A 17,451-nucleotide genomic window follows, 5' to 3' on the forward strand; every position below is an offset into this window, starting at 1 on the left:
AAAGTCTAAGACAACACAAAACATCTTAGCGTGTCACACACTTAAACATTTCTTGCAAGGACTACATTTTGCCAAACTTGGAAGAGCAACTCAAGATCAGCATGCTCTGCATGTCTATTGTGTATTTTGTCGGACCACTAAATACTTGCCACTGGTGGGATATTTTCCTGGTTTACTTAATGACAATATTGGGAGAATTAAGAATCCACGAGAATTTATAGTTTGAGTGTTTGGTTTTATTTTCTCTGTCATTTAGTTGAAAATCATTGAACCACAACTTGAGTTTATTTTGCCAACTATTGGCATGTGCTAATCTGATCAATTGAATTAGTATGTCAATTTCATAATTACTCTAACCTCAGATCTATCTCCTGTGGATACCAGTATGCTTTAAAAGTACAATTTTGTCCTGTGAAGCCATCTCAGATCAATTATTCTTATTTAAAAATCCCAAATCAGGTTTTGCAATGGATACGCTTCATACTGGATTATATAAATGGGTCTGCTTTCTACAATACCATTTTACTGTATTTAATTTCTCGTATCTGTCCTTTCCCAGTAACAGACAACACTATGCTGCTGGAACTTGTAGCTCTGGTGTTTCCTTTAGGACCAGATTCTATTATTCATTATGTTGAATGGTACTGAACTAATGGAGGAGTAAGGAGCCACTTAGCATGAGTGAAAATATTAGAATCTGGTCTATTATCACGGAGGAGATTACAATGCAGAGGGCTCTTCTTCCTTCCTCCTCAGCCCACTCACTTAAAGTTGATCTGACTAGCAGAATCTCCCCCAGCTGCTTCTGCCGTCAATTATAGATACTTTTTAAAAAATCTTAAAAACAAATATTCTTTAACCCAACATATCAAAGTCAGTTTCTTCTGGCAGTTCACCATAGTTTGAAAAAAAAAATCAGTGCTAAATATAATTCCTAAAATACTTGGCTTCAAGTGATAATATGTTATAAGTTGAAAAAGAGGTCTTGAAAGTCAAGGAAACAAATGCACTGTTGTTATACATGTACTATATGTTACAGTAAAACAAATCAATTCAGGCTGCTTAGAAGCAGTCACTGCCTTGTGATTATATTTGTGTAGTCTTGGGGCCTTTGATCAAAGAAAGTCATTTCAGGCTAGGCCTAATCCAGGCTGCTTTAAGGCGTTTAAATGGGAAAAAAAGGTTGACAACATCTGGGATTTAAATTTACTTTTGCCTAACTTTTGTTTTGAAAAGATTTCTATTATTCACTGCTTCCTTTTTCATACAGAAGATGGATCATTGAGTAAACCTAAAAGGGAAAGAGGATATGGGAGGAAATGGGTGGAGACTTTGAATTAATCTTCTGAGGAAAAATGTTTGATCAGTGGGTAGGAGAGGATGAAAACCTCTGATGTTGACAGCAGGCAACTTTCTGACTAGCGTGTGATTGACATCTTTGATGCTCCAGTGGGGAGCTAGTATCCAGCCAGGCTCAGGCATCCTCTGTCTGTGGGTGGTAGTGTTAATAATGTGGCAACTGGAAAGATTAATTGTGGACAAGCAGCGGGATTACGAGTAGGGCTTCACAGGTCTAAAAGGAACAGTGGTAGGAAGGCTTCTGATCTATCAGCCCAAAAGGAAATTAGTTAGGGCAGACTGGAGCAGCTTAAAAAAAGCGGGGAGGGAGCAATACAAGAGGGAAGTTTTTAGGATATTAAAGCAAAATGTGAAGAGGATATTGAAATAGGTCATGAGGGGACAGGACCAATGGTCTTGAAAGGTAATATACCCTTTTCCAGAGGTAGCTTGAAAGACCTTAACGCACGACATACTTTTACAGTACGTTCACAGTTCAACTTGTTTTGCAGTGAACTGGTAACCAATTGACTTGCTTAGTGGTTTGAGCTGCCATAGAATGTAAAATTCATTATTCATTTTGAAAACGGGGTTGACGATAAATTGTTTGTCCACTGCCAACACATAAATTCAAGTGAACAAATATCAAAGGGCCTCTCAGTGCAAAATACCATGGAGAGAGTTTACTTAAGCTGTATCTGCAAGTAACTATCCACTGCATATTTTACTTCCCACCCTTTTTGGTAGTAGTAGGGATTTTGCCAATAAATTCTGCGTTACCATTAAAGAGGCTATTCATCATGCTTACTAATGTTATTAATCAAGATACACCACAGTACCCTTAAAATGAGATCATTTTGATAAATCATGTATGACATGAAAAGACTTTATTCCTTTTAAGTGCAATTTAGACTATAATTTTTCCCTCATTTATGATTCATGGAAGAAACATGGATAAAATTCCCTTGCACATTTACACCTTATCTCCAGTAATAATTCAAAACTGCTCTTAGATGAAAATTCAGAGTCTGATTCACCAAAGCTGAATGCCAGCTCATTATTTTCTGGCATTCAATAGTCCAAAAATAATGTCCATACATTAGGTACTATTCACAATAGTTAGATTTGGCAGCACACCAGAGATATCAATTACACTCAATTAAGCCTAAATGAATAAGAATTCTCTTATGTTCATTTACATTTTTGATCCAGTTATACCCAACCTACCGTAACCTTGTAATTTTGTATTAGGAAATCAAAACTTACAGCAAATTCAGATGTGGTTTCTAAGTGATTGTCTCCTGTACATGAAAATGAGGAAAATGCATTTTCAGATGCCATAAGTTTTGCTAAGCCCTGCGTTTATTTAAATAAATGAAAGCGTTACTTTTCTGGCTATAGGTTATCAGAGCTGTGATGCCGACCCCAAATCAGAAGATCACTGTTCTTTTTGTCTTCCAACAACCACAATAAATCAGCCTATTTTTATTAATAGCATCAAATCTGAAAGCAACCTGATAAAACTCTCCAGAAGAGATATTTGTGAAGCTCCACCTTGCACTCTTGATTATAAATGAGACACTTGTACTATTCATTAAACTGAAGAATGTCTGAAATGTTGCAATATTTTCTTCTACCATTGAAATAAATATTGGATAAATGTTTAATTATTCAAGTATTCAAGTTTTAAAAGAAAAAAAATCAGTAGCTATATTTAATTTGGATGGCAGAATTATTTAATTTTTGGTATTTCTCAAACCATGATTCAAAAGGGGCCTGTCTGAGCTGAATTACAGTCCGCCCTTTACTTCCTCCAGCATTTGAAGAAAAATGGTTGATTTCCAAGAATAACAAGACTATTTATGTTTTCTTTAACCATTGGTCTCTATAAATTGGGTTGAATGTGGTAGATGTACAATATATCCGGCCACTATGTGGAACGAGCATTTTGCAGTACTGTCCAAATCTTGGTTTTACCCCTGTGCATAGGGAATTCATATCCTATTTTATTTTTAGTTTCATTAGGTGCCAATATTTCTCAGAAGCTTTGGTAGCCATCTGTCAAAGTATAGTTGATTCCTTTACCTCTTGGATGGTGCAAAAGTGTTGCTCCTTTAGTTTTTGTCTTTTGTACTTTACTTCACTTCAGTACATGTGAAGGTTGTAACTCTTTCTTCACATGGTTATAGAAGTGACTATAGATTCATCTACTGGTCTGAAAAAGCCTTGACTTTTGATGTGGTTCAAGCTTTCTTATTGAAAGTTTCAGGTTGCTATACAAGAATAAAGTGAAGCAGAGTAAAGCCTTTATTGTACTGTCATCTGCCCTTCTTTCTTGTCTCATGGATTCTGCTCATTATTAATAATAATACCAAATTGGTAGACCCTTTCCCTACATTTTAAATTTAATTCCTCGTAATATGATACTTGTAATTATAGACTAAAATAGTGTACTAGCTAAGAGCAGTCAGGCTGCATGTCACTCTAATGGAACATTTTCATAGTTGCTATTTTTAATTAAAAGAATTAAAAAAAACAACAACCAACAACCTGAGTCCCTATTTGCAAGAGTCATGTTAAAAATATCCTCACTTTCAGTAACACTCAGCAAAATATCACAAGCACAGTTTGCTTAGAACATGAGCATTCTTAAGACTTATAAACCGGGCAATGCATTTCTACCCCACCCCACCCCCAGGATAGTATTCATCTGTTGTTTGTTCCCTACCGTGGTCAAATGTCTAAAAACAGATTTTGAAACAAGTCACTATTTTTATGTGGGGTAAGTAGGTCATCTCATTAAGCCTGGAAAGATCAGGCAACTTGTGATAATGCCATGCAGCTGGTATTTCTTCATAATTAAAATGACTCTAATTTATGCTACAAATTTACCAACACATATCCCCCGAAGTGGGATCTGCAGTTACAAGTTCACCATGAAAAATATTTCCTATGTCATTAAGGAAAGCAAACTTCCCTATGTAGTCATGCCATGCCACCTGTTGGCTTCTCTGAAACATGACAGGGTCTTGGTATCAGTCATGGCAGTTGTTTGACCTTTCTTTGACCTCTAACCTAGTTCACAGTAGTGTGGTCCTGAACAAGACCTTCCCTAGTCTGCCTTAAATAGTAAGAGTTCTGATAAGCCCAACCTTGTCAGTTCTTAAAGTCTCCTTAATTCTTTCTTCTTCTTTCAAGTTGAGAAATAAAGCTGTCAACTTTTCAGTATATTTCCCGAGTTAATATTAAAGTTTATGGCAAAAAATAAATAAACCCCCCAATATAACAGTTTTAAGAAATTTTTATCTTCTTGGTGTGCCTCATTACTTGTTATGTGGAATACTTAAGGACTCAGTGTTAATTTTTTGTGATATAGTAGCAGCTGGAGCTCCCCCCACTCCCCAACTAATATCAGGGCTCTATGGTGCTTGATGTTGTACAAATGTATGGTAAGAAACAGTCTCTGTGCCGGTATGACTCCAACAAAGTAAACAGATGTTTATGTAGGCAATAATAATAGTAGTAGTAATAATAAAGATTTTAAAATAGTATATCTGTTAAAACATTACATTGTCAAGCATTGAGTACAATATTTAAGTATATTTACAACAGAAATCTTAACACTGAAAGAGGAAAGAAAAGGACTTTAAAAAGAAAATGAGTTGATCCCTACTCATAATAATATAATATACTATCATAAAATAGCATATAATAAATAAATAAATTAATTATAATGCCTAGCTCTACTATAGTGCTAGCATCAATAAATCTCAAAGTGCTTTGCAGAGGACGTCAGAATCATTATTCCCAGTATCGTATTGTCATAGACATTTTGGGAGAAACTGTTTAATAACTACAGAAACTGGGTAATGCAGTGATTTTGTGCATTCTTCAACTTTTTTGCAGTGGATGCAATGGAAAGTCATAGAAACTAAGAGGATTTCTTTAATGCACTTGAGCTTTGCATTTGATGATATAGATATTATTGGGTTGATGATGACACTGTAGTACTATCTTAAATTTTTATTTTCATTTTCATTTAAATATAAATTTATAAAATGACAAAAGGCACCGTTCTGACACAGTAGGTGAATTTGACCAGCCTTGTTAAATGAGTCAGTGTATGAAAATAAACAGCAACCCCACAAAACACAAGAATGGTAGATAATCATGCAACACAAATAGAAAACAAAGGCCACACTTCCTCTATACATTACCCTGAACAATGTTCGCTTCAACAGTCTTTTTAAAAAGATGGGCCTTATAGTGTGCCATTAAAATGCAGAAGATTCAGTCTGAGGGGGAAAAACACACTGCAATGGATAGAAAGAGCCTTTAAGCATCCCCAAATGCTTAAAAAATTACTGAACTGACATGCAAACTATATATGCAAGAGTAACTTTGGCCTATATCCAGTATTTCTTATTAAATCCTACACTCTTAATTCTTATAACCTTTTCCAGTTTTATTACTGATAACTAACCATTCTGATACTACTTGTCAGGTCATGCCATTTTCCTAAATCTTTGCTCGGTTCATATTTTTCTCACATATAGATGGGTAAATGTCAGTGACATATAGTTCACATATTTGTGAGGTTTATCACCCTGACCTGAGTATGTGTGTGTGTTTGTATTTACATGAGAGGAAGAGAGATATCAAGGTCTATTTATATATCTTGATATGTATTAATATGGCAAGATATATAGCAACTCCTATTTATTCTTGAGAAGGATAAAGGCTAGATTCTCCCCTTCCCCCTCCCACACCTTCCTCCTTTATAAGTCAAAAAGTACAGGCTGCTGAAACTAGACAGCACTGTCCAACTTTTGTACACTATATTCAATATCTCATTTTAGGATGAGCAAGTGTGGCGTAAGTACACAATAAGAGCTGAATGATTGTGAGTGCATTGTGGAATTGTTTTCTTTTAGAGTATTTGTTTAACTACACTGTTAGATTTATGGCTTCTAGACTTTTTTTTTTTATATATATATATATATATATATAGAGGAAGAATTTGGTAGCTACCCCATCTCATTTCTAAACATGCCAACGCTCTCCACCATCTCTCTGTTGGATCTGCTCTGGTAATGTCCAGAAAATGCCTGCTAACATTACTGTCAATAATATCCAATGAAAAGTATGCCTCAGTTTAATGTATTCAGCTGGGGAAATCAGTTTCTTGTGCAGTTAGCAAAATGATCTTAATAAACCATGTCTTTTCGTAAGTGCTCTCTATAGCCATTGAATTCTTTTAAGAGAGGATGCCAACTTGTTCTTCTTCCTGTGTTATAAAACTTGTCAGATACAATGTATTAGTGACTATTACAGTTATTGGTGAGCGTGTGTGTGTGTGAAGAATTTATGACATGTCATAGAAATGAAGATGATTTCTCATATCTCAAGGGTAAATATTTCAAGATAGAAAATAGAGAAATGCTAGGATAGGAATGGTCACTATCTGCAGCAAGTGGAAAAATACCTAATATTAACAGGTCTCACTGGGATAGCACATAAAGCTGACCAAACAATTCAACAGAATATAAAATTTCATAAGCAATTGCCATTGTTCTAATTAAAATGATCAAAACTATTTTTATTTATGGGTATGCTTTTTATTATTTCAGCTTTATAGGTAGTCTGTAGCTTTGGCAAAGGTATTGAATTGAAAACCCAGTAGACTTTTGTCTTCTATTTTGTTTATTTAGAGTTGAGTTTTACAGTTCCTACTCCAACAGAACCCTGGAGGATATTCCTAAAGAACAGTTTAGACCTTGATTTGGCAGGGTGCTTAAGCATGTGCATGACTTTAAGCACCTGAGTAATCCTATTTACATCATTTAAACTACTCACATGCTTTGAATTTATGCATTGTACCTTAGTAGTATCTTGCAGATAGTAAGGTACAGATTATCAATGTGACCTGTTGGAACATTCTTATTGAACTCTTTGACATGTTCCCAGTAGACAGAAAATCTCACTTCTTCACCCATTTTTTCCCTTTAAGCTATTTGTAAGTTATGTCCATTCAAGGTCACTTTTGCACTGTAACTAGAACTTCATGTGCAAATAGCAGAACTATCTGAAGACAGAAATCTCATATGTCAATGCTATCACCATCAAAATATTTTTGTGAATACTAAGAATAATAAATCTATACAAGTCACTTTGGAAAATAGCTTAGGGCACCCTCTCAGTAAGAAGAGAATTTGCGGCTTCCTTCTACTAGCACACAGGCTTATACAAAAACTTGGTACAGGATTTTCACTCAGTTGACATTTGTGCAAAAAGGTCTGATCCCTATACGGTATTCCATGGAATTAAAACTTTAGTAACTGTACACTTAGCAGAAAAGTAATAAAAACTGTTGTATAGTTGACAGGGAATTACATACTGTACATAAAACAGCAGCAACATGCCAATAAAAAATCTTCCTCTTCTTGCTTTTCCTAAAATTGGAAATAAAGCTAAATTGCCCCTTCACTACAATATCCTTTTTAGAAGCTCTTGAATTTTGCTCAGTCAGTGGTATTTGCTGAAAAGGCAGTTTCTTCCAGTAATTTTAGGAAAAGCTATCATCAAACTGTCAACAGCCTAAATTGAGATTAAAAGTACCAAAGAGAAACCTTCACTATTATCGGAGTCCCAAATATGAGTACTTGAATAGACAGATAACATCTAGAATGTATAATATGAGGCCTCCTCCGTTTTGAGCTGTTGGAGAGACTTTAGGGAAAAGCTCTTATGTTAAATACATTATAATCACAGTTATCCTCATCTTACCCAGTGCTAGCTGGCCAAGATAAAACAATAGAGCATAGTGGACACATGCTCTGTACTTTGTATTTGGGACTTATTGCATACATTAGTGGCCTGTCAATTTGGAGGCCTGATCCTGTGAGGTGGTAAATGCCTTCAGCTCACATTGTCTTTATTTACAGTTGGAGGGCATTCAACATCTCACAGGTCTGAACTCTTTTGTCTGTATCTTCAGCTGGTGTAAATTGGCATATTTCAAATGAAGTCAATGCAGCTACACTGGTCACCAGCTGAGGATGTGGCCTCTACCTGTGGCCTTTTCAGCTTTGTATTCATGAAGTCGGAGGGTATAATAGTACTGAACTGCAGGAGGCAGTGGGAGAAGAAGCTGTGCAAGAATTAGCTATAGAATCCCTGTCATGATCTGTAACGTCCTTGCTATTTCAGGAGTCCTATATTTGTCATAAGATGTCCTTTGTGCTAAATAGTGAAATGTTTTAGTGATGTGGCTAGATTTCTGATAGGGACCAAGCTGTGACCGCAAAAATCATTCCAACATATGACCTTGTGTGAAAACTACAAATGGGTCTCCAGAGGTGAAAGGCTAGTATGCTAATCCACTGAGTCACTTACCTTTTGAACTGTATTAGCATCTACAAAAGTCCAAGAAGAATGACAAAAAAAGGTTTCTAAATATTCATAGACCTCAAACAGAATATGTATTCCTTATTTTTATTTTTATCATTACTATTTCTAAACCAGTGTCAATCATAGTTTAATTCCTGGTAACCTTTTAAAAAAAAATGGAATCAGTGTTTCCAAATGTTTGAAGACCTGCTGAACCAAAACATTGTAGTCCACTTTACATTAAAATTTATATTCTCATCAACCTTTGTAAATTATTTTTTTAAATATCTGTCCAATTAGAAAGTCTGAGTCAAACAGTGTTTGAGTGATTACAAAACCATTACAAATAAACAGTGACGGTTACTAAGATTACTTTGATTTATTAGTAGCACTAATGTCAATGGGTGCTTGGGAAACATCATGCGGTAGACTGTGACTACTCTTGTCTCATGACCCATCCCATACATTGTACCTGGATTTAAGAAATAGCTTAATGATTGCATTTCTTCTTCCCCTTTGTTTTATCTTCTCTAAAAGTCATCAGTCTGATTTTTGTATCTAGATGAGTGGGTTGCGGCAGTAGGAAAAACAGTGTTGTGAAAACTAAGTGCTTCATTTCTCCCACATTAACTAGCCTGGAAAGGACATGAAAGCCCTGGAGATTAACAACTGCATGTGAACACTAAGTGCTGCTACTATGCTGCCAGGAGCCGAAGCAGCACGGTCAACTGAGCTGGGCGCTCGCACTTGGAACCGGGACTGTACCACTTGCTCTTTACACCTGGGATGCTCTGAAGCAGGGACCCGATGCTGGGACCTGGGGCAGGGCCAGTGCTGAGGTCGTGCAGCAGGTCGGCCTGTTCCTTTGCATCTCTCTCCCGCCACTTTGCACGGACTTTCCTTCCCCCGTCATTATTTAATGTCACCCACTGCTGGCAGCGGGGGGAATCCCATGTCTTTGCAAATGTCTAATCCTAGGACTTGCCAGGTGGCAGCACGAATCGGATCCGCCCCATGCACTGTGGGAAGAGGGCACTAAAGAAAGCCCGTACATTTTAACACGTTTTGCAATCTGTGTCTGTGAAATAACACTTTTTTAAATGAGGGGGAAAAAAGCTGTCTTTTTAAGGAATACTCTATGGGAATGATACATGTTCACAAATAAGACCTATCTTTTGCTTTAAGATCTCATTCCAATAAAATAACATTGCTGTCCTGTAACTCAAAAGCATAAATAGAGCCTTGTTCTGGTTTTTGTAATGCCAGGTCTTTATAATATTCCCTTGGGATGCAACCCTGTCTCACTGGATAAAATGTATTTTGCCCTGGATTTAAAACACCTCTATATTTTCTTTGGATAATAGACAAAGGCGTAAGATCTGGAATTCTTCTTTATTGTGGGGAAAGTTTGGGATTGTATTGCATAGGGTTGTTTTTGTCTCTCCCCTGTACTAAATATGTTTTTTTTGGTTAAATCAGGCTTCTCAAATGTCTCAAACTTTTGATACAGGTTATTTTTCCTGACAGCTGTATATTCTATTTAATTTCTTTTGCACAGTGCATTATGAGCATTCTCATTTGTGACATAACCGTTTATCTTCCCAGTGAGGCAATGAGTAGTGCAAAATGTATTTGTTTTTATTTTTAAAAAGGAGGTAATCTACCTTCCTATCCTTCCTATCCTGCTGAAAGAATCTGCTGACTGATGACTTTCATGCAAGCAAATGAACTCGTATTGAACTAACAATGACATTTTTAATGTTTAAAAAAAAGATTTAGTGGAAGTATCATTTTCTAAAGTTGCGATGTGTGTTCGAATATTTGTTTAGTGACACTATTCTAGTATCACTGTAGGAAAAGTTATGGATACTATTTCCTTTTGAGGACTGGCAACAACATTTAAAATCCTTACGTTTCCCCCCGTAATTATTTATCAGTGTTGTATATGACTGTCAACTCTGTGCATCTGTAATCACATCACATAGCTCATCTTACATCTTTGTTTAGTCATTGACTTTCCTTTTAGAGTATTGATAATATTTGTTTTATCACACAGGCCTCCTCCAGTGATGCTGCCTCAGTCTCCCCCGAGACACACTATACGCCGCTGCCTTCAGGATCCAGGGATCTCACCAATCACAGAGGTAAAAACTAAGCTTTTATTGCTATGAACTACTGCAAGATGGCAAACTTTGCTGTAAGGCCTTCTGAACGCATTACTGCTGCATCGGCACTTTAGTGAGAACACTCTGCTTTTCAAGCAGTTGATGAGAAAACCATACCTGTCAAGACTACAGATTTTAACTCATATTAAACAGGATTTAGAGGTAGTCTACTGGGAAAGCAAATAAATCTATGGAATAATAACATTTAGCGATTTAAAAAAAAACATAAAGAGATTAGAGTACTTAAATATTGCTAAGTAGATGATTACATGCAGCGCTGGTGATTTTGAAAGAATTTGTAAATTCTAATATTTGTGAAGAGAGAGTTATTTTGCAATTTAACAATTTAGGGCTACAATTTCAAAATGTTAACACATTTATATTGCAATAAAAAGGGATTCTGTTCTGTTTTTCAACATTAAAAGGGGATCAATGTGCAATTTCCCTTTTTACCAATCCTTAGAACTTCAAAACCACCTTGGGCAAATTCTCAGATTCTTCGACATGCCTAGGGAAGCAAAGTTCTGAAAGCAGGCAAAGAACTGTTGCTGCCATAAAGATAGCATTCCAAGCCACTTCACCTTTGTTCCAAAAAAGAAAGAATTTAGAAAATCTTGTAACACTCTGCAGCCAGAAACAAGTATAGGAATAGCCATATAAATTCCCCTAGTTGCTCATTGGATTTCACATTGTTTTAAAATTATAACTCTTTCCCCAATGGGATTGAGTAACCAGATACCCCTGTTGAATAGAGACACTCATGCTCTGTAAAGACTACTTAAATCAAGGCCACTCTTATATTTAGGAACTGATTCCAAGTTAGGTTCCCATATATCTGTTGGTACTGAAACTGACATACCTTCTTCTTCTGGTTATTGAGAGACTGAACAATGCGCAACAGCCAGTACTACTTGATGCTTCCAAGGAAGGTGAAAGAGCTTACTTGAACCTGACTGATTGTGCCAGACTTTTTCTCTAGATCAACAGAAAGTGAAGCAAATTGAAGGTGTTAAAACTCACTTCATGTCTGTCATTCATGATATGCAGTAACTACCATTTCTGGTAAAGAAGTGACTGAACCAAAATGCTGGATCTCAGCATGCCCCAGACTTTTAGAATGTAAAAATTGGAGCCCATCGAGATGTATTATTGTGGCCTGAGCCCATCTTTAATTTCTCGGTAAATGCAGTTGTGTTCAGATTGGAATCCTGCTGTTGGTTTAGCTGGCTAAGTTCCATTATGAAAAAAAATTGGAAAATTAAAGAAATATCGTCAAGAACAAGTGAACATTGCAATTGACTAACAGTAAAAGAGATTATTTTAAACTAGATCAATATATTCCAGACTGGCAATTCAGATGATAATGTATTACAGATTATGTCCCTAAATTATGTATCAGTTTCTCTTGTAATCCAGTTCTTTTTGGCTGTGTCTGGCAGCAGGAGCATGTCTTTATATGGCTGCACATTTAGAACCAGGTGAGATGTTGAGTCCCATTGCCTTCTATGGGATGTGAGGGAAAGAGGGAAATGGTAGCCCCAAAATCTCTAGTTTTACCATCTTTGCTGTTCATCTTTGTGAAGAAGAAGGGAGAAGAATTCTGCTATTAGAAATAAACACAACAGTTATTTTCCTTGTCACTTTTTGGTAGGGAGTGCATTTTGAAATTAGAACCTAACGCACACAAAATTATGCAAGTCATCCCCCCCCCCCCAACCCTCCTCACTTTGCATAGTAAACATGTCTGCTGCTATTTTTCTTGATGCTTAACCATAATTATGCCTACAGTGGGTAGGAAGAGAGTATGTTGTCTAAAAAAGGGTAAAACTGGCCCAAAAACTGGTTCATTCCAACAAGCAACACGTATATAGTCTCAAGAAAATAGTTAAGAAACCTTTCCAGAACACCAGCTGCTATGAATAAAGTTTGGAACAACGTGATAGCAGGATTTACTCGACCACTTAACTAGTTCTTGAAAAGTTGTCTAAGCTCACAAACATAAAGGAAGCTTAATTACAGTTAATGGAGAGACCTCCAAGAAAAAAAACAAAACCTGTAAACACACCATTTTTGATCCACACTCTCAAAGGTTTTCTCTTCTTGAATGGTCTCAATCTCATGTGAAATGGTTGAATCGGCTGTTACCCATAGAATTTTAGGACCTCGAGAGGTCATCTAGTCTAGTCCCCTGCACTCATGGCAGGACTAAGTATTATCTAGACCATCCCTAATAGGTATTTGTCTAAGCTGCTCTTAAAAATCTCCAATCATAGAGATTCCACAACCTGCCTAGGCAATTTATTCCAGTGCTTAATATGTAAATATTGGCAGCTTTCAGAAATACTTTTCAACCCAAACTGAAAGGGAGAATGGCCATAAGTTTGTGAGCACTTTTTATTCATCCCTGGAGGGTCTTTCTTACCAAAGTCTGAACTGCTGGTAAACAGCTCAGCGCTAGCAGTAAATTAATTCTTCTTTGGGGCTGGGAGGAAGAGCAGCAACACTGGAATGCATTGGACTTTCAAAGTTTTACATTAACAATTTTCTCTGTATTTTATTTATTTTTCTTATTGGAACAAAGGCTGCAAGCTGTGCTCAGACTACACAGTGTAGCTTTTCATCTTCATATTTTACACTCAAGAACTCTTCATAGTATTTCCAGGATTGATTTAATCTTCTCAGGATGATCCCATGTCTTGGATGCCCTCCTTGCAGGGATTTTACTAGTTCCAGAATCATTTCCAGGTCCACAAAATACCACAGTTCAATGTTATATCACAATGTTGTGATGTGGGAGTACAAACACCATGATATTACATCAAAATACTGTGATACCTGAGTTGCCCTGCTTATGAAGACAGCGCCGTATGTAGTTCAAATTTACCCTCTTCCTAAACTGCAGCCTAAGCTTTCTCCAAAGTTTGTCTGTTACTAGGATTTTCCTTGTAGGACCGTCTTTGTCTCAGACCTGAATTCCCTCCGCCTGATTGAAGCACCAATCGCCCTAGTGTTCTGGTTGGAATCTAACTGAAACCATCTGTTTATGTGGCTCGGCAGTACTGTCCATGTAGGATTTTAAACATCTCATAACAAAGTAACTCAACAGAAGAGCTTAGCACCCCTACTCTGCCATCCTTCAACACTCCTTTTGGACTGACTTTCAAAAGTATTAACTCTATACTCCAGCCTCATGATTGATTTTTGTTTCCTACACTGTGTTTTCAAGCTCCTCAGGTTAGTTATTCAGCTACATTAGACTAATTTATTTCTCAATACCTTTGTTTACACATATGTCACTTCCAAACCTGTATTAAATATTAATTAATACGTATTCCAAATAACTCAGAGTTGTGTAAAACATTTACAGTTCTTTTTAAACTAGTGAAAATTGTCTGGTAAACTAAAAGCCCCCAAATGTGGTGGCATTCCCCTTTTTAAAAATTCCACTGTTTATGCTGTGCCAAACTTCAGATTTTTGCTATGTTGTGTGGGCATGAAGAAAATACACAAAGAAAAAATTGTTTATGTTCTGAGTAACAGAAATACTTTTTCTATAACATATAGGTATAAAAGGTTAATTGTTAGCAGAATCCTTCAAGAGGGTTTCATGTGTGAAGACCCTACTACCTTCCTGTTCCACATCTTTAGCTAAATTAGATCACATAAGAGATCCTAAAATAGTTTTTTTAAATTAATATAATTAGAACTATGCAGTGTAGTTGTAGCCGTGTTGGTCCCAGGATATTAGAGAGACAAGGTGGGTGAGGTAATATCTTTTATTGGACCAAGCCATCTTGTCTCTGGGAAAAAATCCAATTCCCCAGAGACGTCTCTCTGTAGTGTCCTCTCACTGGAGACTTACAGAAATTAAGTTCACTGCCTCCAAAGAGACAGAGCATACACCAACTTGTCAGTGTAGCTGAAAATTCTCACTTTACATCAATAAGAATACCTTTATTAACAAAGAACAGAGCTATAAGTGAGACTAAGCAAGAGGAAAAGAGACAGATATGGTTACAGACAAGACAAAACAAAACAAAATATGGTTTCTAATGCGTAAAATTTAATTCTAACAAGTTTTATCTTTGCCTAAAACAGTTTCTCACCCACAGCCCGTTAGCAGCTCCTGCCCTTCAGGCCAAGAGAATCCACCATTCACAGGCTCAGAGGGTGCTGTTCCTTATGTCCTCTACGTGATGGATAACTAAAATGTTTTAATATTACCCAAACTCCATTGTCTGTTCCTCAAGAGCCAGGAAGGCTTCCTGAGGTGCAGATTCTGTCCCCTGGCATGATCGCTGAACTGTCTTCTCTGCTGCTTGTTAGCTTGATTGATTTGTTTACCTTATATGTAAATGTACTTTCATTGTTCCCCCCCCACCCCCCTTCCTGTAATCAAGCCAGTCAGGCAGGTAAATACATATTCCTTTATGTAGGGCAGGCTTGTTGTACGCACTGTCTTCCAAAAACATTTTAAGAACATATTTCCAACACACACATATAATTCTTTATGCACAACCTGAACATACATTACGTAATCATTTTCAGGACCAGTATATTTCCAGTTTATATATGATATCTTATGTGAGATCTTTTAGATACATAATATGACAATAGTGTGTTGGAAGTAATAAGTGTGACAGGCCTGATGTGAGTTGCAGTATGGTGGACTCTCTGCCAGTTGGCACTGAAGGGATTCCCAGGGTCACAGCAGTCCATATAATGATCCTTGCTTCTAATGAAATGTTATTCCTTCTATGATTTGTTTTCAACTCTGACAGCAGAAAGCACTTCATGTGCATGTATTGGCAGACATTAATAATGACATGGGAAAGGACAACATACAAAGATGGTGTAAGTCATCAATTCCCGCCTGGAGACAGAATTTAGTGGGAAATGTTCTACCAAGACACACACATGTTTTTGAGAAGGCTTCCACTGAATGAAACTGGAATAGGGAACTCTGGAAATGAGTCCAGTCAAGTCATTATTTTTTTTAAAGTACAGGAAGTGTGTAGGAAGGATAAAGCATTCAAAATCCATTCGCAAATATTAGGGCTTCCTCTAGGAGGTGAGACAACTCTTGTTACTGGAAATTTAGCAGTCCCTTTGACTGTCTTGCAATCATCATGCCATCCAGTCATGCCAGTATCTATGTTCTGAAGGAAGTTTTACTACCTTCATTGCATATGTAGTTATTTTAAAAATATACTTACATAGCATCTATCCACAGGTACCTGGGTACTTTACAAAGGTTAACAACAACAATAGCTAAATTAAAACTGGGCTCAGAAGGAAGCTTCCACTTTGACTACAGAAGGGGCAGCGAAAAAGTTATAATTTATACCTGGTCAGATGAGCTGACTTGAAAAGAAACTCTTTGCACTGAGCCATGAAGAGCGCTAGAGAGGCTCCTGTGGATTATTCAGGAAGGGAGTTACAGCTATGAGGTTACTGAACCAACAAGTTTGTCTGGGACCAGAGCTAGATGAAACCTTGGGAATGGGCAGAAGTAGCTTTGGAGGGAGAGCACAGGAAACACAGGGTAGGTCTATAAAAAGCAACAGAGGGTCCTGTGGCACCTTTGAGACTAACAGAAGTATTGGGAGCATAAGCTTTCGTGGGTAAGAACCTCACTTCTTCAGATGCAAGGGTAGGTCTAGATTACTAACGTCAATAATCTAGATTTTTGAGGTGTGTAATTAACAGGACTATAGGACAGTGTCACCTTGGACCTAGATTATTAATGGTTATTCCATCAGTAAGACCTTTAATTAAATGTATTGTCTCACCAACAACCAGAGCAGATCACAGAGGGGTAGGTGTTATTGATTCCCTGGCAGCTATATCAAGGAAGAGTCAGGCAGTCTCATTCTGCAACTGTTGCAGTTTCTTGATCAATTTCAAGGGAAACTTAATTAAAAACAAATTACAATAATTTATCCTAGAAGAGATGAAGGCATGAATGACAAAAGTGAGTTCAGCATTAGAGGAAAACGTTTTCTGGGTTCTTCAGAAAAATCCAATTTTTAAAATAAGCTTCTGTTGGGCTAAAGGGAGTATAACAGTGTAAAATGGGATGATCGGCAACCCAAAAAATACCTTCCACTGGTAACTCTCTCTAGTCCAATGGAAGCTTATTTTAAAAATAAGTATTTTCAAGTCATTTGACTGTAAGTGGGACTATTTGTATGAATAAAGTTAAGCACATGCATAAATGTCTTAAAGATTGCGGCCTAGATTATAAAATGATGTCTTAAACATTTTCTAAAATGGTAAGAGACATAAAATTGACTTTAAAGTATTCCTTTATAATAAATGTTAAAGTATAAGGGTGTTCATTTTTGAAGACTTTCTAGGGATATACAAATAACACTGAAAAGTCACACTCTTCTTAAATCAAAGACATAAAAGAGAGAAGGAAATCAATTTGCATGAAAACTTGCTTCCGGAAAGATAATTATCCTGTTTATATTATCATTAGAATCTTCTCCGTTATTATTATTGACACAGTTGTTAGGTGCTCATCCCATTTTCCAGCCAGAGGCTTATTTTAAGT

At 36.7% G+C, this 17,451-nt stretch overlaps 1 protein-coding gene across 3 annotated transcripts in view; it reads left to right on the forward strand.

The window, feature by feature from the left end:
* The window catches only part of LRMDA (leucine rich melanocyte differentiation associated), a 936,738-nt gene that overhangs the window by 782,280 nt on the left and 137,007 nt on the right, over window positions 1-17,451 (forward strand). For all 3 annotated transcript variants that reach the window (XM_042856147.2, XM_065551696.1, XM_065551698.1), the window contains one exon: window positions 10,784-10,871. In XM_042856147.2, the coding sequence (XP_042712081.1) occupies window positions 10,784-10,871 (88 nt within the window). The remainder of the gene's footprint in view (window positions 1-10,783; window positions 10,872-17,451) is intronic.

The sequence above is a fragment of the Chrysemys picta genome, chromosome 7 (genome assembly GCF_011386835.1).
Source record: "Chrysemys picta bellii isolate R12L10 chromosome 7, ASM1138683v2, whole genome shotgun sequence".
Lineage (NCBI taxonomy): Eukaryota > Metazoa > Chordata > Testudines > Emydidae > Chrysemys > Chrysemys picta.